A 19,433-nucleotide genomic window follows, 5' to 3' on the forward strand; every position below is an offset into this window, starting at 1 on the left:
AGTAACTTCTCTGACTTTCAGCATCTTCATCTGTAAACAGGAAATGTTTGCTGGGAGTTTTAAATGAAACTAAATGAGATAATTTATGTTAATCACTTGTCAAGTCTTTTGCACTTAATAAGCCCTCAGTATTGGGTAGTTTTTACCAACATTATCATCTAGAATCTAATTTCATTCATATGCATATATGTATAAAATAAATTTTAAAAGTTGATCAAATATGAAATTAGCCAAGTGTTAAAATACAAATGTCCCTTAACTCTAATCTTTTATTCCTTGAAACCCATAGCTGGTCATCAATGCTGCCTTGGGCTTTGACACATTTGTTGTCATGAGACACGGCTTGAAGAAACCTAAGCAGCAGGGAGCTGGGGACTTGTGTCCCAGCCACCCAGTGGTAGCTGCCGACCTTCTGGGCTCATCACTTTTTGCCAACATCCCTGGCTACAAACTTGGCTGCTATTTCTGTAATGATGTGGTGGCCCCGGGAGATGTAAGTAGATTTTTTGTGGTTCCAAATATTTCCTACAGCCATCTTGCCCACTAGGGCAGAGACTCAACTCTTTCCTTTATGACTATTTAAATATTGTCTTTTAACAAAGAGAAGAATTCTCTAGTTTGGGGGATGGCATTATCCCACTGTGAGCCTTGATTGGCATCATCAGTTGTGTACAGTTGTTCCCTATTCACCAATAAAAATGCAGCAACAAACCATTTTTGTGCAAAGCTCAGCAAGGAAACTGCTGGTTAGACTGTGCTCAACACTGTCTCCTGTGCATATGTTAGTGAAGAGAGCATAAAATGGGGAGTCCGAAGACCGAAATTTTAGTCCAGGCTTGAACACCGCCTCATGGGGTAATTGCAAATAAGTCTCTTTGGCTCCCTGTAATTCTGTGGAGTGGGGCTGGGGCCCATAAGCTGGTCAGGATTAGCAAGTAAAAATGCAGGATTCCCTGTTAACTTTGAATTGCAGGTAAATAATGAAAAATATTTTAGTATAATACATCCCATGTAATATTTGAGACCTCCTTATATTAAAAATTATTCATTGTTTATTGAAAATTTAAATTTAACTGGATATCTTATATTTTATCTGCTAACTCCAGTAGGGGAGGGAAGAATACTTTCCCTGACAACTCACAGTGCAAGGTGGTCAAATGTGAAAGTATTCTGAACAGTAAGTAAGCAGTACACTGTTCAGATGTAAGATTTTATAGTGTTAATGCTACCACACCAGACAGAGTCTGTAGGAATGGTCTTTCATTAGAACAGATAATCACTTCTAGTGAAACAAAGCAGAGGTGTTTTCTGTTCCCTCCCCTCCATTTTTCTCTTCTTTTAAAACTTGTTCCTTAATAACTCATACCTCTTTTGGATGACTGGCTTTTGTGTCCTCTTAGTGTAAAGCAAAAAAAGATAAACTCTTATGTGAAGAAAGATGGCTTTATGATCTCCATTGTGGTATTATAATTCTTAGCTGGTCCTGTTATTTCATTTTTAACAACTAATAGGATTAAGGGTCAATTATAGTAAAGTCACATTCATTCATAAGGTGAATGAAAATTTCAGAGTCAAAATTATCCGTAACAGCCCCTTAATTTGCCTGGCATTTCTGGAGGATTAGAATTTCTTTGGTTGGACTAATGAAGGCTTGTGTTTGGAGCCATGTTGTAGCAAAAATACTTATATTAAGCCCTGGGATCACACTCAGGATGACAGAATGCCTACACTGTGAGAGGCACATAGAAACTGAGGGCTGCAGGAATAGCAAAATATTGCTCCCGTATCTCAGATGCTCTGAGGCATTAGTTTAATTTATATGGCAGGACAGAATCGTTTATGCTAATCAAATGATTTTTCCTGTAAGTGTCTCTCTCAGCACCAAGCACGATAGAGTTGAATTGAATCAGTTAACAGGCACATCATGCAACTCCGTATATGAAGCGGCTGGACCCCCAATCTTTAATTTGCTTATAACTGCCAATCCTTTTTAGCACATTACCTCATTTAGTTACCTAAATTCTATATTTTGTTGTTCCTGGCACTTATAAGAAATGATATTATTTGAAGCTGAATGTTCTTTGCCAACAGTTATATTGTATAGCTTTATCATAGCAGTTTCATGCTTCAGATAGCTAGAGTTGAGTGGACTAGAACTTTGAGCACGTGTCAATGATTATCTCTCTCTGTAGTCAACGAGAGACCGGACCTTGGACCAGCAGTGCACTGTGAGTCGTCCAGGACTGGCCATGATTGCAGGAGCCCTGGCAGTGGAATTGATGGTCTCTGTTTTGCAACATCCAGAAGGGTAAGCTTGCTGTTTAGACATGTGTATTTAAACAAAAAAGCTTTTGTATCTCCCTTGGCCTTTTCTCAGTCTGACTCTTCTGAGAATTATATTGCTCTTTCTGACTTCAAAAAAACAAGACTGAAAAAACCTGGTCTCATTCTTTGGCCTGGGAGAACATGCCATGCAATCTTTGGGGTACATCTCTGCATCCTTTTGAAATTGAACTCTCCTAGAGTATTTGGTAACTGATAATACAGAAGAATAAAAATATTGGTAGGGGCCTTAGGACCTTTATGTTTTTATTCTGTTAGTAAGATTTGATCTCCTTAGCCCTGATCATGTGTAAGGCAACAGATGAATAACATATGATAGAAATTGTACTTGGTTGTATGTAACAGAGGTCCATCTTCAATGAATTAGCCAATGGGGCTTTATTTTTCTTATGCATCAAGAAGCCCAGAGGCAGGCAGTCCAGGGCTGGTCTGTCAGTCCTAGAATACCTAAGTACAATTAAAATTTGTCTATTTCTGGTTCACCCTTGCTCTGAGGATGTATTTCCTAGTGGTCCCAGTTCAAAGCCTGGGGTATTTTCCATGGTTTCTTCTTCTTGGCAAACCTTAAACTCTAGTTTTTCCCTCTAGCCCCATGAGCCTGTCAGTATCACTGTTCAGCTACTGATCTTGTGCACACTGCTTTTGGAGGTTGGCAGTCACTTTATGGAAGAATGCTTCTCTTGCACATACCTGGTTTACCTCCATGTGCTTCTCACCTCTCACAGATCTTGGCTCTGCAATTCTTCCCTACCTTAGTAGTTCTCCGATAGTTTCAAACAAAGGTTTTTCTACTTTGTTGAGCTTTTCTGTTTGTTCTCATGGGAAGGTTGGTCCTGACCACCTAGTCCACCAGTACCACATTTATTTTCATTCATTCATTCATTCATTCATTTATATTTGCAGTTTTATAACTATTTGACAATCAGTACCTATGTCAACTATTTGTAGATTTTTGAAAGTGGTGACAGATACATAGGTAACCAATGTATAGAGCTTGTTTGGTAAATCTTCATCTCATTACATTTTCTGGACAGCCATACCCAAATATGGTATGGGACATTCCTTATTCTTTTGGCTAAGACAGCTTTGTTGAGTCTGGTATCAATGCGTACATCTGGAGTTCCCATTTCCTTCAGGGCAAATTTCTGAATCTTTTTCAGTACCCTAGGGGCATACTTCTTGAAACCCACTCCATGGATGCGCTCATGAATGTTGATGGTGTATTCTCTGGTCACTACCTTATTGATAGAAGAACAGCCCTTCTTCTTTCCACCCTTCTTTGTGGGAGCCATTCTGCTGGGCCTAAGTTGGGAAGCCCACAAATAACACCTTTAAAAATAACAATTTAAAAAATCTCTTAATGTATTAAGCACTTATACTACATTTACATGTGAAAGGAAAGAAATGAGTGGACTGGTGTTTTTTGTTTCAACTTGACTTGGACCTTTTAGTCTTTATGTTTAACATATTGTATTTATGTTATATTAAAGATACCAAATTTGTACAGTCTTGATCTGGACACCCTATCTTCTCCAAGCAAGGAGAAAAATCTTTATGGCTTACAATAGAATTAATTCATCTTGTCATAAATAGAAGTGAGACAAAAATTAAACTAATTTTTAAAAGAGTCAGTAATTTAAAAAAGAAAGAAGGAGGAGAAAAGTAAATAAAAGGAAAAGAAACAAAAAAGAAAGATTGTACAATTGAAGAGTCTCTCAATAGCTGCCTGAGACTATGTTGTTAAATGTCAGATGGTAAAGACAGACTCAGGTCCAACAAATATTTACACCTGAGTATTTGACAAATATACTCTAATTTTATTTTTTAAACACTTCTAAGCACTTTACAAATATTAGCTCATTTAATCATCATAACAAGCCTAAAGAAAGAACTATTATTAGTCCTATTTTTAATGGGGAAATTGAGGCATGAAGAGAATAAGTTGCTGAAATTCACATAGCTGATAAGTGGTAAAGGTGGGCTTTAGCCCAGCCAATTTGGCTCCAGACTCTATTTTTAATGACTCTGCTATACTGTTGGTAATACAAGCCGGGGAGAATTGAATTTTTGAAAGATTTATTTTAGTAATTCACAGAAATTAACATGAATATTCTATTTATTGTGAGACTCAGAGTTTTTCTACATGTTTGAAAAGATGGTCTCTGTACAAAGTTGATAATATATGTAACTAGTATAGATACTCCAGAATTAAATGAAAACAAGCAGCTTTTTCTATCTTTTGCTCATCTCTGTCATCTCCCTTGTCTATTTCTGCCATCTAAGTTTAGTGTGGCCTCTTCATAGGAAGTATCTGGGAGAAAATCTTGGAGAGCTGATTCTATGATTTCCTGACACTGACCACTCTGTCTTCCATATTTGCCTTGGTCGTAGGCTGAAACCAGGTGCTGTCACATATCTTCTGTGCCATAAGCAAACACCACACCGTTTTTTAGGAAAGAATGTATTTGTTCTCCTGCCCAATTAGTTCCTCACTTTTCTTTCTCCTTCCTCCATTTTGGTAGCATTTACATCACCTCAAGAAGTTAAGGTTGGAAAGTTTTCTATTTCAAATTCCAATACAAAAATGTTCTATGGTGTTTTACTATTTCAAAGTAAGGGAGTGACTATGTGCCAGACATTACACTCAGCAATTTATCTAATTATTGCCAGTTTATCTCTCACAACCGTCTTATTCCTATTTTATAGATGATGGACCTGAAGCAACTTGCCTATGATCAAAAGTTCTGGTCTTTTTGACTCCAAAACCTGTCAGGCATTTTTTTAGTACTCTTCTGCCTTCTCTGACAGGGAAATCAGTTTCTTGCTGGCTTATACTTCCTAGCAAGGGACATTTTGCTTATCTTTATAAATCTACATGGACTGCCGCCAGATCATCCTCACATGTGTTAAACATAAACTTTTATTAAATGAGCTGCTTTAATTGTTTCCTTTTCTCAGGGGCTATGCTATTGCCAGCAGCAGTGATGACCGCATGAATGAGCCTCCAACCTCTCTTGGGCTTGTGCCTCACCAGGTTAGTGATTTGGAAGTGAAATCATAATTCTGGACCTGTTCCCAGTGGTGGAGGGGGAAAGCATTTGGGGTCATTTTACATGCCATCTCTCTCTCTACCCACCTCTCCTCTACCCTGCTTACCCTCCAGCTGCCCTGGAATTTCAGTGGGAATGCTTCATGACCATGTAGAAAGTATTTCATTCTGTGAGATGGTGACAAGAAGAAATCATGAAAAAGCAGCATTATCCAGAATCTTTGATGCATTAGCATGTTGACTAGAGATCTCATAATGGAGGAGAAAAAGAAAGACTAGGTGTCAGGATCAGCCAGCCAGCAGTTTAAACTCAGCCGTGAGTTATTAAGATGGCCTTCCTTGGCCAAGTCACTCAACTTCTGTGAGCCTTAGTTTTCTTATTTATAAAATAGAGACAATAATACCGACCTCATTGTAGAGATTAGGGATGATGTGTAAAAAGGGCTCAGCAACAGTGACTGGCCTGTCACAGCCCCCTCAATAAATATGATGCTTGCTGTGTTTGTTATTATTGACTCCGTAGCCAAATACAAGACATTTATAGGCATGCCTGAGAAAACCATTAGAAGTGTGCAGTGTCACCAAAAAGTGGAGTGTCTTTTCAGGAAAAGAATCTGAAGCATCCTAAGGAAGGTTTATTCCATTGAGAATGAAAAGGAAATGAATAGTAGAATGAAAACTTAGAATTAATGTTGCCTCTTCAGTAATTTTTTTTACTATGTGCTTGGAGGATCGAAGAGGTTTTCTAGTCTTTTTGGAAATCATTTCTCTAGGTTCGGTGCATGCCCGTCAGTCTATAACAGGAAGACTATCTCTGTGCGTGAAGCGGTGACACTGTCTGAGTCTCACCTGGGGATTTGTGAGGACAGACTCACAGATGAGTGCAGAGACCAGGGTGACTCACTTGGTTCACATCTGTCTCTCCCTGCCTCCCCACCACCCACCTCCTGTCATCTAGGACGGCCCTATCATTTTCCAGTTGCAGATGAGAATCAGAAGAGAGGCAATTACTTGCCTGCTTGTCACAGAGAAAGGTAATGGATGAGCAAAAATTCAGACCTAAACTTGGCACTCTGACCAGTGCTCTTTCTGAGATTTTGTGAATGGAAAGACCCTTGGCCCACACGTTGGGAGAGTTAGCTTCGAATCGCTACTGCAGCCCTCTTGCACTAAGTCACCCTCCATGGACCTTGTGTTAGGTCCCTTACCATCCCTGAGCCTCAGTTTTCATATCAATACAAGTGGGTGCTTTACCTTGTATCCGGGATTATGTCTGTGATGAGGCTTTGTAAACCATAAAACACTGTGCAAATATGACCTTTCCAGCCTGCCTCACAAAGGTGGCATTTATTTGATGTGAATGTATTCATCTTTTCTACAGAAACATTTCAAGTAGGACCCAACAGACACTGTAATTAATCTTCCATCATAAGGAATCAGTCCTCTGGAGTCAACCTCTGCTTTTTTCGCTCTTGAATCTCATTCAAATCCTCAGCCTCTTCCCTTTTTCACATGTCTCCTTCCCTTCTGACCTTGGGATATGCCCTCATCTCCTTTACAGATTTCATACTGAGAAGGGCCTTAATTAAATTTTCAGTCATGCCCCTGCACTGGTTTTCTTCTTTAAGTCCTTTATGTTAAATTATCACAGTTGTAGTATTCTCAGTGTTGAGGCCAGAGGGCAAAATGGTCTCTTTATAGAAGGGGTCCAGTGTCAAAGTGCATGTGCCCATGTTTCTAAAGTACTATGGCAACTAATCCCTCTCAGTGTTCTTTACCCCCATTGAGCCTTGCAATTGTTTGTCATTCATCAACTCTTCTAGTTTTTTTCTCCTTGTTTTCAAATGTCTGAAGGATTATTTTGGTTGTTGGCCATCTCTTCATTTGGCCTTTTCAAAGGCTGAAGAATAACGCAGCCATATATGGGAAAAGCCCAGTGCATGTGTGTGATTACTTGCTTACATTATTTCAAGTTTCAAGCCTTTATTTTTAGCTACTTTCTAAAAAAGAAAGTGGAGAAAGAACTTTAAAATTATTAATCAGGGTTGTATAGTCCCTGTTTATAGGCTTTAAGTTTTTTATTCTTTTTTAAGTGGAGTGAGTCCATTTATGCAACTGTGTTTTGATTAGGAGAACATCATTTCCACAGAAACACTGGGCTATGTTGCAATGCCCTGTTGCAGACTCAGCACTTCCCTCCTCCTCTTCCTGGCTCTCTGAGACAAATGGTTTCCTGTTGGAGAGGAACCCAGTCAACCCCTGTATGTGCTTTGTATTCAAAGAATGACCAGTGACATTCCCTGGGCTCATTTTCCTCAGTTACCCGAAGGAGAGTGTTTATTAATTGGCCCTTGTGGAATGAGATGTAGTAGGAAAGTGATAATCCTTGGACAGAGAAGACCCCCCACTAGCAACTCATTGTGTAATCTGGAGAAAGTTGCTTAACTTAGCCTGGGCTCCCTGTGTCTCTGCTCTCCTCTGAGTCAGTCCTGGGAGGCCCAAGGATCTCTCTATGGGATCACAGGCAGAATTTGGCACATCCAGAGATAAGCCAAGTGCAGAAAAAGGCTTGATTAGGCCCTGAAATTCAGTGATATTCAGACTGGGAAAAACAAAAACAAAAACAAACAAACAAACAAAAAAACACCTCTTATTGAGTTTGAAAACTGAAACAACCATTTGAAAGTAAGAAAAGAGGCCATGGGTTAGTTCGTTTTTTTAAAGTCTTTTGTGCAGCATGCATGCATTGGATTCTGCAAGCAGGCAGCAGCAGCAAGCAGACTCTCTCTGAAGAGTGATTTTTAAAAAATTTAAGTCATTTTATTTATGTATAAAAGACATGTAGATAGTCACACAAATTCTTAACTGCACAACTTGAATTATCACAAAATGAAAGCACTCATGTACCCATATTTTGATAAAATATTATCAAGCAACCCCCAAAGCTCTCCTCATGCTTCTTCTAATTAGTATTGCCTCCTTCTTGACTTGTAACCATGGGAGACCTTTGTCTAATTTTGTACTTTATGTAAATGAAATCATATAGTATATTCTCTCTGAGTCTGAATTCTTTTGTAGAGAGAATTTTTTCATTGTAGATCGTTATGTAGTATTGTTCCTTCTGCTTCCCACCAAGTGGGATCTTTTATTTAAAAAAAAAAAAAAAAGTTATCTTTTCCTGGCTCCTTGGGTAGTGGCTGGCCCTTTTTCCTGGTTCTTTGATGAGAGGCACAGTTCAGGAGTTATAAAATGTACAGGCCACTCCCGATATCTCCAGGAAATTGGTTTGCAGGCTGGTGTGGGATTTTGAATGTGACAGAAATGAGCTGCCTATGAAGCCACTGATCATTTGGCTTAAAGAATGAAAAACAAGGTGGCAATACAACAGTCATCCAATACCATGGTCATTAATATAGTAGTCCTGCTTTTATCCCACTTGTGGACCAGGCAGTTCACCTCTTTTGTCTTTGGGTGAATGTACTCTTGGTTCTCAAGTACTGATGAATAAAGACCCTGAATGTGTATGTTCTTCCTAAGGGTTTGTACTTGCCAACCCCATGGTTCTCAGCTTCTGAATTGCTTGCTTTTAGTTACTTTCAGAAAAGTAGAACAAAGCCCTAACTAGGACAGGACCCTGGGAGGGACCTGGCCTGGGAAATCTCTAAGTGAGACAAATGCTGAGATAGAGCTGGGTCTCTAGCCAGGCTTTGGACTGCTATTTATTTGGCCTGTATGCACAGGCTGTGCCCACCCCAAATCCTCAGGTCTTTATCTTTTAATAAGGTCTCTTTAATGTGCTCAGAAATGTGTTTATCTCAATGTACCTTTAGGAATATAGACGGACTGACTGCTGAGGAAGATTAAGATCAGCAACAAGAGCATATTTCCTAAGATGTAGCCCAAGAAAAGGAATCGCCTTCCTCCTCTGGTTCTGTACCCCTCAGATTGATGACTATGGACATGGCCAGAAAAAGAGCCCAAATGTCTACTGTTTCTCTGTATCAACTGTTGTAGTTTGTGACCCACTCATCCTCCCCTCATTTAACCAACCCTTTAACAGATGATTCCCAAACACTGACTCTATACCAAGCACCATTCATTTCAGAGGAGTTAAGTAATTGGCACAAGATCAACTAGTGTTTAGTTCCATTTGCTTTTGGAGTCATCTGTGGTGATTGGTGTACCCCAAGCCAGTTGGATGTAGTGAAATCTGTTTCAGTGAGAAGCACCTGAATAGAAATAGGGATCTGAGTGCAAGACCTTACAATGTCTGGTCTTCCTCTGTGAGGCCTTAGAAGAGAGGGAGATTATATTGCCAGAGTTCAGAAGCATCTCAGATAACATCTCTTGTCCCAAAATGACTTGGGTATAACTTTATCAGTTGAAGGATATGACTTGTACCACATGAGTTCTGCTCACCTGATGAGACTATTCTGTTTGAGAGATGCCACGTGCGAGGCAGCCTGAAGGTCATATATGTGATCAGGCAGACCTGATTAGAATCCCAGCTTTGCTTCGTAATTTCATTTCCATCCATTTGTTCATTAGCTCATTTTACAAAGGATTTGAAGCAGCTGTTTCCATTTGTTACTGTGTGACCTCTCTGAACTTCATATTTTATATCCACAAAACAGGGATAATAATATATTCCTGAAATTCATGTACAGATTAAATTACATGACATTTACTAAGCACTAGCACAGTTCTCAGCACATAAGTGACACTTGTAAATGTTGGTTTTCTCTTTTTCACTTAATTAAAATAGTAAAACGGGAGCTTACCCACTCTCCTAAAAAGAAAGTTCCGAAGAATCTCATAAAACTCTGGAAGCAGTGAGTGAGTAGGGAAAGGTTGGAAGGATTAGCTCCATTCTGCAGTATTTTTCTAAGGATGATGCTGGCTCATTTCTACCTTACTTCTTCTGCCCCTTGGTGACTCCAGTTTGGTACTGAGAGGTAGATCACCGGTGGTAGCTGAAGCTGTTGTCTGAAACAAAAACCACTGTGGTGTGCCTTGGGTTTTGCAATTGTTAAACTCTCCATTTTGGCACTGAATTTGATTAAGACTCTTTTCAACATCCAGGAACGATCTGGAGTTAGTTTTTATTTATGCAAACTCCAAGCTCTAGAAATATTGCCAGGCCTTCTGGAAGGTGGTGTGAAGTTAGAGCAGCAGATTCCAATTGTGGTTGTAAATGTACTTCTCAGAATGGCTATTTGTTTTTGGGCTTTGGATCTTCTCATCTAAGCAAGATACCTTGGAGCTCAAGTTGATTTTTCTCAGCTGAGGTGTAAATACCAGAATGGAAGTTACTCCTGCTATTCTCGATCTATTTATTTTATAACCAGCTGGGCATAATCAACTGGAGATAATTTAATTCACCCAGGCTCTGATAGCAGCCATCTAGATACTGTTTTGTTTGGTGTTTTAATTCTTCTGGCCTTTTCTTTATTTCTTTCTTTTTACCGCCTCCTTGTTTTTCTGCTTTCTTTCTCAGACTTTGGAGTCAGAAAGGACAGGACTCAGTTTCCTGGCTTTGTCACTTGATGTTGTGGAACCTTAGGCAAGCCATGCCGCTTCTCTGAGCCTCAATTTCTTTATCTGGAACATGGGGAAGGTCACAGGATGGTAGTGAGGCCAAAATGAGATGAGTATGTGAAAACATCCACGAGCTCTAGACACAGGGACAGCACTTAATAAATGTTAGTGCTGTCTCCTCCGTCCCCAAGACCATCATTTTCTACGTTATTCTAAGGCATGTCTTCCTGCCAAGGGTAGGAGGGAACAGATGTTTGTGTGGAAGAGAAAGGGGAGAGGAGTAAGCAGTTTCCGAGAGGCACAAGAGAGGCAAAGATGGGTGAGAAGGATGTTCAGTGAGTTGGAAGCTCCAAAAGACAACCAATGTACCTATAAGACAGAGCGTTGGAGGAGCACAGTGGAGGAGAAGGGGAGGTAGGCAGGATCATATAGGCCATTTTAAACATTTGGACCTTCAACCCAGGGACAGTGGAAAGCCATTGAGAAGTCGTAAGCTAAAACATGATAAAGTTTGGGTGTATGGAGAATAGAGTGGAGGAGATACGAGTGGATCTGGGTATAGAGTTAAAGTTGTTTAGCCTTTTAGTGGTAGAAAACCTAATCCAGTGGCTTCCACATCTGGCTATGTGTCAGAATCATCTCAGGAGCCATTTCAGAACACACATTTCTCAGCCTCATTCCAGATCCACAGCTTCAGTCTATAAAAATGGCTTCTTGGTGGCATCCTATGGGACAAAGTATGTAACTCATAAAGGTAACACAGACCAAATCCTGCTCTTTGAACATGCCCACCAATACTAGTTATGTTTTTAAAAGGACACTTGACACTTTGTCCATAGCACACACCCCCAGCCCAAGCAGGTGTTTCTGCCAGTGAGCCTTTGGATTAATTAGACACGCACAGGTGTGCCTAATGAATGTGGGCTGGATGGCCCCCTGTCCTACTGAGAACAGCCCGGGAGGAAAGCCAAATTAGCATTTAAAGGCCCTGCTCTGATGTTTTTTGCTTCATTTCTGTGGTGGTTTTACTCCTGTTGAGGAGAGTATGTCCTGTCTTTATAAGGCCCTCTTAAGCCAAATGCAGATAGCGCCAAATGCAGAGCCTCACAGTTGTCTGACGACTGGGATTTCAACTTAAGCTGCTTTTGTCTTTTGTGGGTCTTAGAGGTGATGAGAGGTAAGGGAGCCAAGAAACTATAACTAATTGTATTTCTTCTAGGTTCTGTCATTCCCAGGTGGATTTTTAAACATTCAGGATGTAGCAAAGATACACATATTGTAGAGCTGGTTTAGACATAAAATATTTTTTTTCTGGAAGGCTACACAGGAAACTGATTTTGGTGATTACTTTGAAGAAGAGAAATTGGGGGCAATTGGCACTTATACTTTTATTTTGTATCTTCCTGCATTGTTTTGAAAATGTTAATCAAGATTATAAACCATTTTTAATATCACCTTTTTTTAGATACAATTTATATACAGTAAAATTCACCCATTTTAAGTATAAATTTTAAAGAGTTTTGACCAATGTATACACTCATGTATAACCACCACCACCACAAACAAGATCTAGAACATTCCCAGTCACCCCCAAACTTTCCTTTGTGCTTCTTTTGGGATGATATCCCCATCCTCAGCCCCGGGCAGCCACTGATTGGATTTTCATATGGGACATTTTAATTAATCCTTTATTTTCTGTACTAAGAAGGAAAAAACAATCTAACTTTAAAAATAAATAAAATGTGCAGGGAGGTAGGCAAGGTTTGGCCCCTGCAAGGGGCCATAGAGCTAGGTAGAGGGATGAGTGTTTAGGAAATTGGTGTTTTTCTCTCACTTGAGGAATGAGGAGATTGAGAAGCCAGTAATCAGAGGAGGCTGTTTAAAAGGAAGTTAAACATTTTATTTTTAAAAAATAGAAAAAAGGGGAGTAAATATGCTGTGAGAGTATGGGTTATTTTTGTTCTTTTGTTTTGTCATGTGCTTATTTTTATTATAGGTAGAGTTAAACTTTTTAAATAGCTGTTTAATACCTACTTTCTATAAGGAAAGATCGACAGCAAATATTAGTAATAGAATAAGAGTTTAGAGTAAGCTGTGTGCAATCCCAGAAGTTAGAGAGTTTACCTTGAGCAGTGTCAACAGGCTTTAGTTACTATGTGGATGGAGAAATAACTTTGGTATCACTTTGTAGACCGTTTTCACTTAAATGTTAATTTAGACGTGAGCTAAATTAGGTAGATGCAGTAGTGCTGTTCTTACAAAACGTGGAAAGAATGAGAGTCTTGTTAACTGCTTCCATCTATTTTCTGACATCTACAGGTGATGTTAAGTTGGTGTAGAGCAAACCACAGGAAGGTGTAAATGAGGTTGGTAACTGGAAGCATCTTGTTTCACATGCTTGCCTGAGAGTCACCTGGGGCTCTTGTTAAACAGATTCTCAGGCCTTACCCCAGTTCCTGTCTTGTATGATTCCATTTATAGGAAATATGCAAAATAGGCAATTCAATAGAATTGGAAAGATTACTGGCTGCCTAGTTGTGGGGAAGGTAGAGAATGGGGGCTAATTGCTTATGAGTTCTAGGCTTCTTTTTGAGGTAATGAAAATTACCTGAAATTAGATATTAGTGATGGTTACATAACTTCACAAATATACTAAAAGCCACTTAATTTATGCTTTAAAAAGATGAATTTTATGGTACACGAATTACATCTCAGTAAGCCTGTTATTTTTAAAAAATAACTATTGCACAAGGTATTTTGATGATAAATGCCAAAAAGAAGAATTTCAGATGACGGTGTTATTATTTCTAAGTTGTGTGGTAGGTAGATTGAAGATGTATGGAAAAGATGTGTTTGAGTTGAGTGGCTTTTAAGAAAGATAATTTGGAGATGTGGTTATTTCCGAAAGGAAGAGTTCTGAGCCCCAGAATTTAGTATGAGACAAGTTCAGGAATGCAGGAATGTCTTTGGAGGGGAAGTTGTAGTTCAGCTTAGCAGTTATACAGGGCTCATGAAAAGATTCAGTCTAAGACATAATTGGAAGGGCAGGTTGGGCCCAGCTTTGGAGTCGGGGTGGGGGGCAGGGGGGACTTAAATGACAGCATAAAGAATTTCTGCTGTATTTGGTCAGCTCTAGGAGGTTGATAAAAAGTGACACTGTCTCAGAGCTGTGTGTTAGAAAACTTAATCAACAGCAGAGTGTTGCATTAGATGGAAGGGAGAGAGTTCACCTGTGAAGGTGCCCGTTAAGTGTCTTTTGCCTTCTGTTTGAAAACAAGGCTTTCCTCTTTTAAAAGACCTAAAACTAGAATTACTTTGATTGAGTTCCGGGCCTTCTGATGCCAACTCGATGAATTTGAAAGGCCTCACACACCGATGTTATTCTACTTCATTTCCTGGGAAAATGAATCACTGTTTCCTAGTGAAGAGCTGTCTGGGGTGCTAAACAATGGTGTTTGGGCCCTTGCTGGCCAACCCACTCACTTTGGCTCCTTTTTTTTCTATTGCGCATCACCTGTGGTTTTGTTTTTATTTTCTCTTTCCTTCCTTTCCTTTTTCTCTCTTCTTTTGCTCCTAACTGGGTCTTCTGTCTCCCTTTTCTTCAGCTTTTCCTCCCCACGTCCCTTTAGGAGATAATTTAGAGAAAATTATGATATTTCTTTGCTCAATAGAAAGAAAACTTGATATTGGCTATAGGAGAGAAAAGATAAAGAAGAAACCTTTTCATGAAGCATACATAGTGTCATTAACATATAGGTCACGTCAATAAACATTTTAGTGTAAAATATGCTACATATGATCAGATTCTCTTCTAGGTAAATTTTATATTAAATGAAAAAATTTTTCAAGACTGTAACTTCCAGATCTCATGAGGATCTCAACATTCCCATTTGTGACTTGCCACTAAAGTGTTCTCTGCCAGTTCGATGTCTTCCATTTTGGTGTCCTGAATAGCAAACTTAAGACCCTGCTTGTGCCTCACAAGTACTGCATTATAAAATGGTCAACACATTCCTGAGACATAGGGAACTAAAAAATTGTCACATTGCAGAGGTTCATAATGAGACTACTTAACCTATCCCAACTATTTATCCTTTCTACCAAACCACATTTGATCTTGGATTACATTGATAAGGACATTTGAAAGATGACTGTAGACAGTTCCTTCAAGATTAGATTTTCCAGTATGTACATTCAATTAGACTGTTAACTGCAGTGTGGGCCTACAGATGGAGTTATCAAAACTCAGAAAGAAGCCTGTTTCTTTAAAGATTTTATCAGGCTTTGTTTTTGTTTGGCTGGGAGTGTTGGTAGGGTGGCTAAAGGCAGTGTGAGTGTGTAGGTTGGTTCTTTTGCTCTTTTCAAGTGAGACTGTTAAATTTGTGTTGAGACCTGATTTTGAAGACAAAGTGAAGGAGGGAGGAAGCTCAGGTTTGGTGTCAGGAGGGCTACTTTTGAATCTTAGCTCTGTCACTTTCTGTTTTCCTGAGCCAAGTTGCTTCTCTTTTCTGAGCTTGAGTTTTATCAACATAAAATGAGGTTGTTGGGAAGATCAAATTAACTCATGAGAAGACTCGTGTTGTCTGGCTTATTATAAATGCCGAGTATGGAGACTTTAGAAAGTGTGCCATTCATGTTTTTAGTAATAATAGTTTAATGATATATACAACAGTTTAAAATTCCTTTTTGTGTAAGTATAGTTCTAGAGGTATAATGTTATGAATAAATTACTTAAACCATCATTTGTGAAATTTGGTTATAGCTAATATTGGGTAAATGGAAATCAGTTGTAGTCTAGAAGTTTATGCTCAAGGTGGCACTGTTTCCCCATAAATTTGGTGATGTTTCACATTTTATCCCTGTTTCTAGTCAAGCGAATAACTGGATATATATTTAGGACTGTCTGCCTTCTGTAGTCCCCAGTCCTTCTTGCTTTGTGGAGCCCCACTCAATATTATATTCTAGAAATATACACATTTCCCATACTCACTGTAACTTATGTATGAGAGTGAGTCATAACTTAGTTGACCCATGATATTTTTAAAGACATTTATTAAAATGATATTTGAGATTTTAAAGCTTTCTTTTTGTATTTTGAAGTCAATTATGTTTTTAGGTTTTGAATATGTGAAAAGTTGAATTTCATTTTTGCTGGTAATCTGTGTCAAGACCACCATGTTAACTGTTTCTTGCTTCTTGTCTGAAACTACACATGAATTTCACAAGTGCCATCATTTCAGGAGTAATGTGAACTTTCTCATTTTGTTTGTTTTCAGATCCGGGGATTTCTTTCACGGTTTGATAATGTCCTTCCTGTCAGCCTGGCATTTGACAAATGTACAGCTTGTTCTTCCAAAGTAAGTCATTCTGCATTTAAAGGACTTGTATTTTAAAATGAGCTGGTCAGCAGTACCAGCCAGAGGCACTGAAAACAAATAAGGGCTTTTGCAGGGAGAGGTGGGATCCAAAAAGCCAGAAAAGATTTTGTATTCATTTATCTGAGAAAGTTTGATTTATAGTGCACAGAGAGAGACTGAATTATGTTTTAGGTATGTATCAATACTTGCATCATGATAATTTTGGCTTGAGCTTGAATTTTACTGGTCTTTATTCTTCCTCCAGAGGGTTCTTCCCTCTCATGGACCAGCATAGAGCAACTTTTAAGTATTACTCAGAGGATGGGGGATACCAGGCAGTCCTAGTGGTGTGTCTTTTGGAGATATATATAATGACAAAGAAAGGTAAACGGAGATTCTGGACTTGGAGGGGGAGCCCATAAAAGGGCCCATTTAGCTTTGATCTTTCCAAAGGCTCTAAAAGTAGAGCTGTATGTCCTCCATTGTAATGGGAAAGGCTGATATGTCTCAAACCTACAGTGATGGCATCTCACTTTTCAATAGGCTTTCAGATAGACTGAGTTATATTTATATGCTTACAGTGTTATAGCTAATTTCCTTTTGGAGGCCTCTTTAAACTCTCTAACACTCGGTGATTTAACCTGGACTTTTAAAACTCATGATTCTTGATAAAACTTTTACCTTCAAGTGTTATGCACAATAGTGTTGCAGTTAATCCCAAATTCTGACCTCTTAGTTACAATTTGGGACTTTGCTATGTAGCCTACATCTGACAGTATGGAAGGGATTGAATTCTAGGGAAATCCTCCCCACAGCTTTCTTTGAAAAACTTCGCTTGGGCCATATCTTATGAGAAGCACAATCCTGACTAGTTTCTCAAAAATGACAAACAATTTTAGGTGCTCAGAAATTTAGATTAATTTTTTTTCTTCAAAAGTAAACTAAACCCTTGCTTTATCATTATGCACCCCAAGTGTCCATGTTGAGATTTAAAGCTTGACATTCGTCAGTAGTTCGTTATTCACGAGCTTGTTCTTTCTGTAGTTTCCTTAAGGTCTCTTATCTGCTCAAGTCAAGGCCTCAGGGATGTCTGTGTGTGCTTTTGTCTTCAGAAATAAATGCAAGTTTTAGGATTATATGCTTTTTAGTGGAGCTCATTTTTTTTCTTCGAATGGCTGAGCTAATTGATCTCAAAATAAGTTGGCAGTAGTATTAATTTTCATATTGAAATCTGTTGGCACAGGTGCCAGTTTTTCTGTGGCTTTATGTAGATCTGGCTAGTCAATGGAATAAGGATAATTGGGTTCTCTAAGCGAAATGCAAACACTCATTCTTTTTGTTGTAGTTCTAATTAAATTAGCCCTTGAGATACTGTTTGTAAAAGAATCATAAGCATACCAGCTAACTGAGGTCCCTTATATTCTTTGAAAGAGAATAGCTTTACGTTTTTCTTTCACGCTTATTGTAAGCATCAAATAAAAAATAGGTATCACTTTTTAGTTAGCAAAATTATTTCCTTTGGTGGTCATTCCGAGAGTCCTGCTTTACGTAAACATGCTGGACAATTTAATACAAACTGACTTGGATTTTAACAGCTGTGTTATTCCCATAGCGATCACTTTTCATGTGGTCTGGGTATTAAATTTCTTTTGTGTTGGAAAGGTTGCTTCATTGGTATACATATTTCCTTACAGTAGAAACACAGCATTTACTTACTTGGCTTACTTCTTTATTCGCTTAGGAGAATGTCATTCTCTATTATCTGCAAACCCAACATTAATACTTTGAAATGACAAATCTAATTAATTATATTTTCATTTCTGTGCATGTGAATTTTTCTTAATGCATACTTAGCATAATATTTTTTATTCTGAGTCATATCATAGTTATCGTTTCAAAAAGATTTGAGGGGGGCTAAAAAATGAGTTTAAAAACTCCTTTGACATCTATGAAGTAATTTTTTCCTTCAGTAGTTTAGAGTATTTTTGCTCTACCCTCCCCTTCCCCGCCTCCACACACCTTTTATAAGGCTGAGGTAGGGAAGAATACAGTTCTCAGCTTCTATGGCAGAGACAGCGGAATCATCTACGCATAAAGCATTTCTTGTCCTGTTTGATTTTAGCTTGGAATATAGCCAGGTGAATTGTTCCATCTTATAGAAAAATCATTGAAAAATCTGGAAGGAGAGGAATGTTGAGGAGTTACTTTCATTCCAATTTCTGTGGATTGCCTTGCAAGACGTTTTAAAATGACGGTATCTACCACTGGGATTTCAAAAAACCCTATTTGAAGCTACATGAGTTGTTTTTTAGTTCTAAAAAGGAATTTAGAGCCAACTAGAGTTTTGTGGAGTTACTACCAGAGGGAAAAGTATAATTTTAAAACCAATATTCTTGAGAGAATCTCTCATAATACATTGGTTCAGTTTGTTATTAGCCTTTCCCTTAAATGTTTTTTCAGAAGTTAGGGTATTTTTTGATAATTATCTATTTTGACATAATTGTAAACTTATAGAAAAGTTGCAAGAATAGTAAAAGGAATTTCTATATAGCCTTTAACCAGATTCACCAGTTGTCTACATTTTGCCCCATTTTTGTCTGCTGGCTCCCTTCCCTGCCTGCTTCCCACCCCTCACCCCCCCTCAGCTCCCACCCTCGTTCTTTTTTTTCTTAAAACTTTGAGAGTAAATTGGAGACATTGTGATCATTTACAACTCAATACTTCAATGTATGTTTTCCAAGAACAAGGATGTTCTTTCTCTTAGGTGAACACAATACAGTTACTTATCAAATTCAGGCAATTTAATGTTTGCACAATACTGTTATCTAATTCACAGTCTATATTTCAAATGTTATTTGTACAGTAATGTCTTTATAGGTTTTTTCCTCCCAGACCAGGATCTAATTCAGGATCAAGCAATTGCATGTAGTTGTCATGTCTCTTTGGCTTCCCTCAGTCTGGAAAAGTTCCTTAGCCTTTCTTAAACATTTTGATATTTTGCCAGTTATTTTGTAGAATTTGCCTCAATTTGGATTTGCCTAATGTTTCCTTATGATTAGATTGAGGTTATGAATTCTTGGCAGGAATACTAAAGAAGTGATGATGTATCCTCATGTCAGAAGGCACTTGATGTATTTTATCCCCTT

General features: G+C 38.5%; 1 protein-coding gene and 1 pseudogene across 8 annotated transcripts in view; one reads left to right on the forward strand and one right to left on the reverse strand.

Annotated features, from left to right (window-relative positions):
• The window catches only part of ATG7 (autophagy related 7), a 220,410-nt gene that overhangs the window by 66,512 nt on the left and 134,465 nt on the right, over positions 1-19,433 (forward strand). For 7 of the 8 annotated variants that reach the window (XR_005658158.1, XM_039886741.1, XM_039886739.1 and 4 more), the window contains 4 exons: positions 290-493; positions 2,193-2,308; positions 5,302-5,377; positions 16,207-16,287. Coding sequence is in view for 7 of the 8 variants with exons in the window: in XM_039886741.1 (XP_039742675.1) it covers positions 290-493; positions 2,193-2,308; positions 5,302-5,377; positions 16,207-16,287 (477 nt within the window). In the remaining variant the exon portion in view is untranslated. Of the gene's footprint in view, positions 1-289; positions 494-2,192; positions 2,309-5,301; positions 5,378-6,165; positions 6,718-16,206; positions 16,288-19,433 lie in introns of those variants that run through there. The other variant, XM_039886744.1, reaches the window with a different exon arrangement.
• On the reverse strand, positions 3,235-3,644 carry LOC120622056 (60S ribosomal protein L31-like; annotated as a pseudogene).

Source organism: Pteropus medius, unplaced genomic scaffold (genome assembly GCF_902729225.1).
Source record: "Pteropus medius unplaced genomic scaffold, Ma_sr-lr_union100, whole genome shotgun sequence".
Lineage (NCBI taxonomy): Eukaryota > Metazoa > Chordata > Mammalia > Chiroptera > Pteropodidae > Pteropus > Pteropus medius.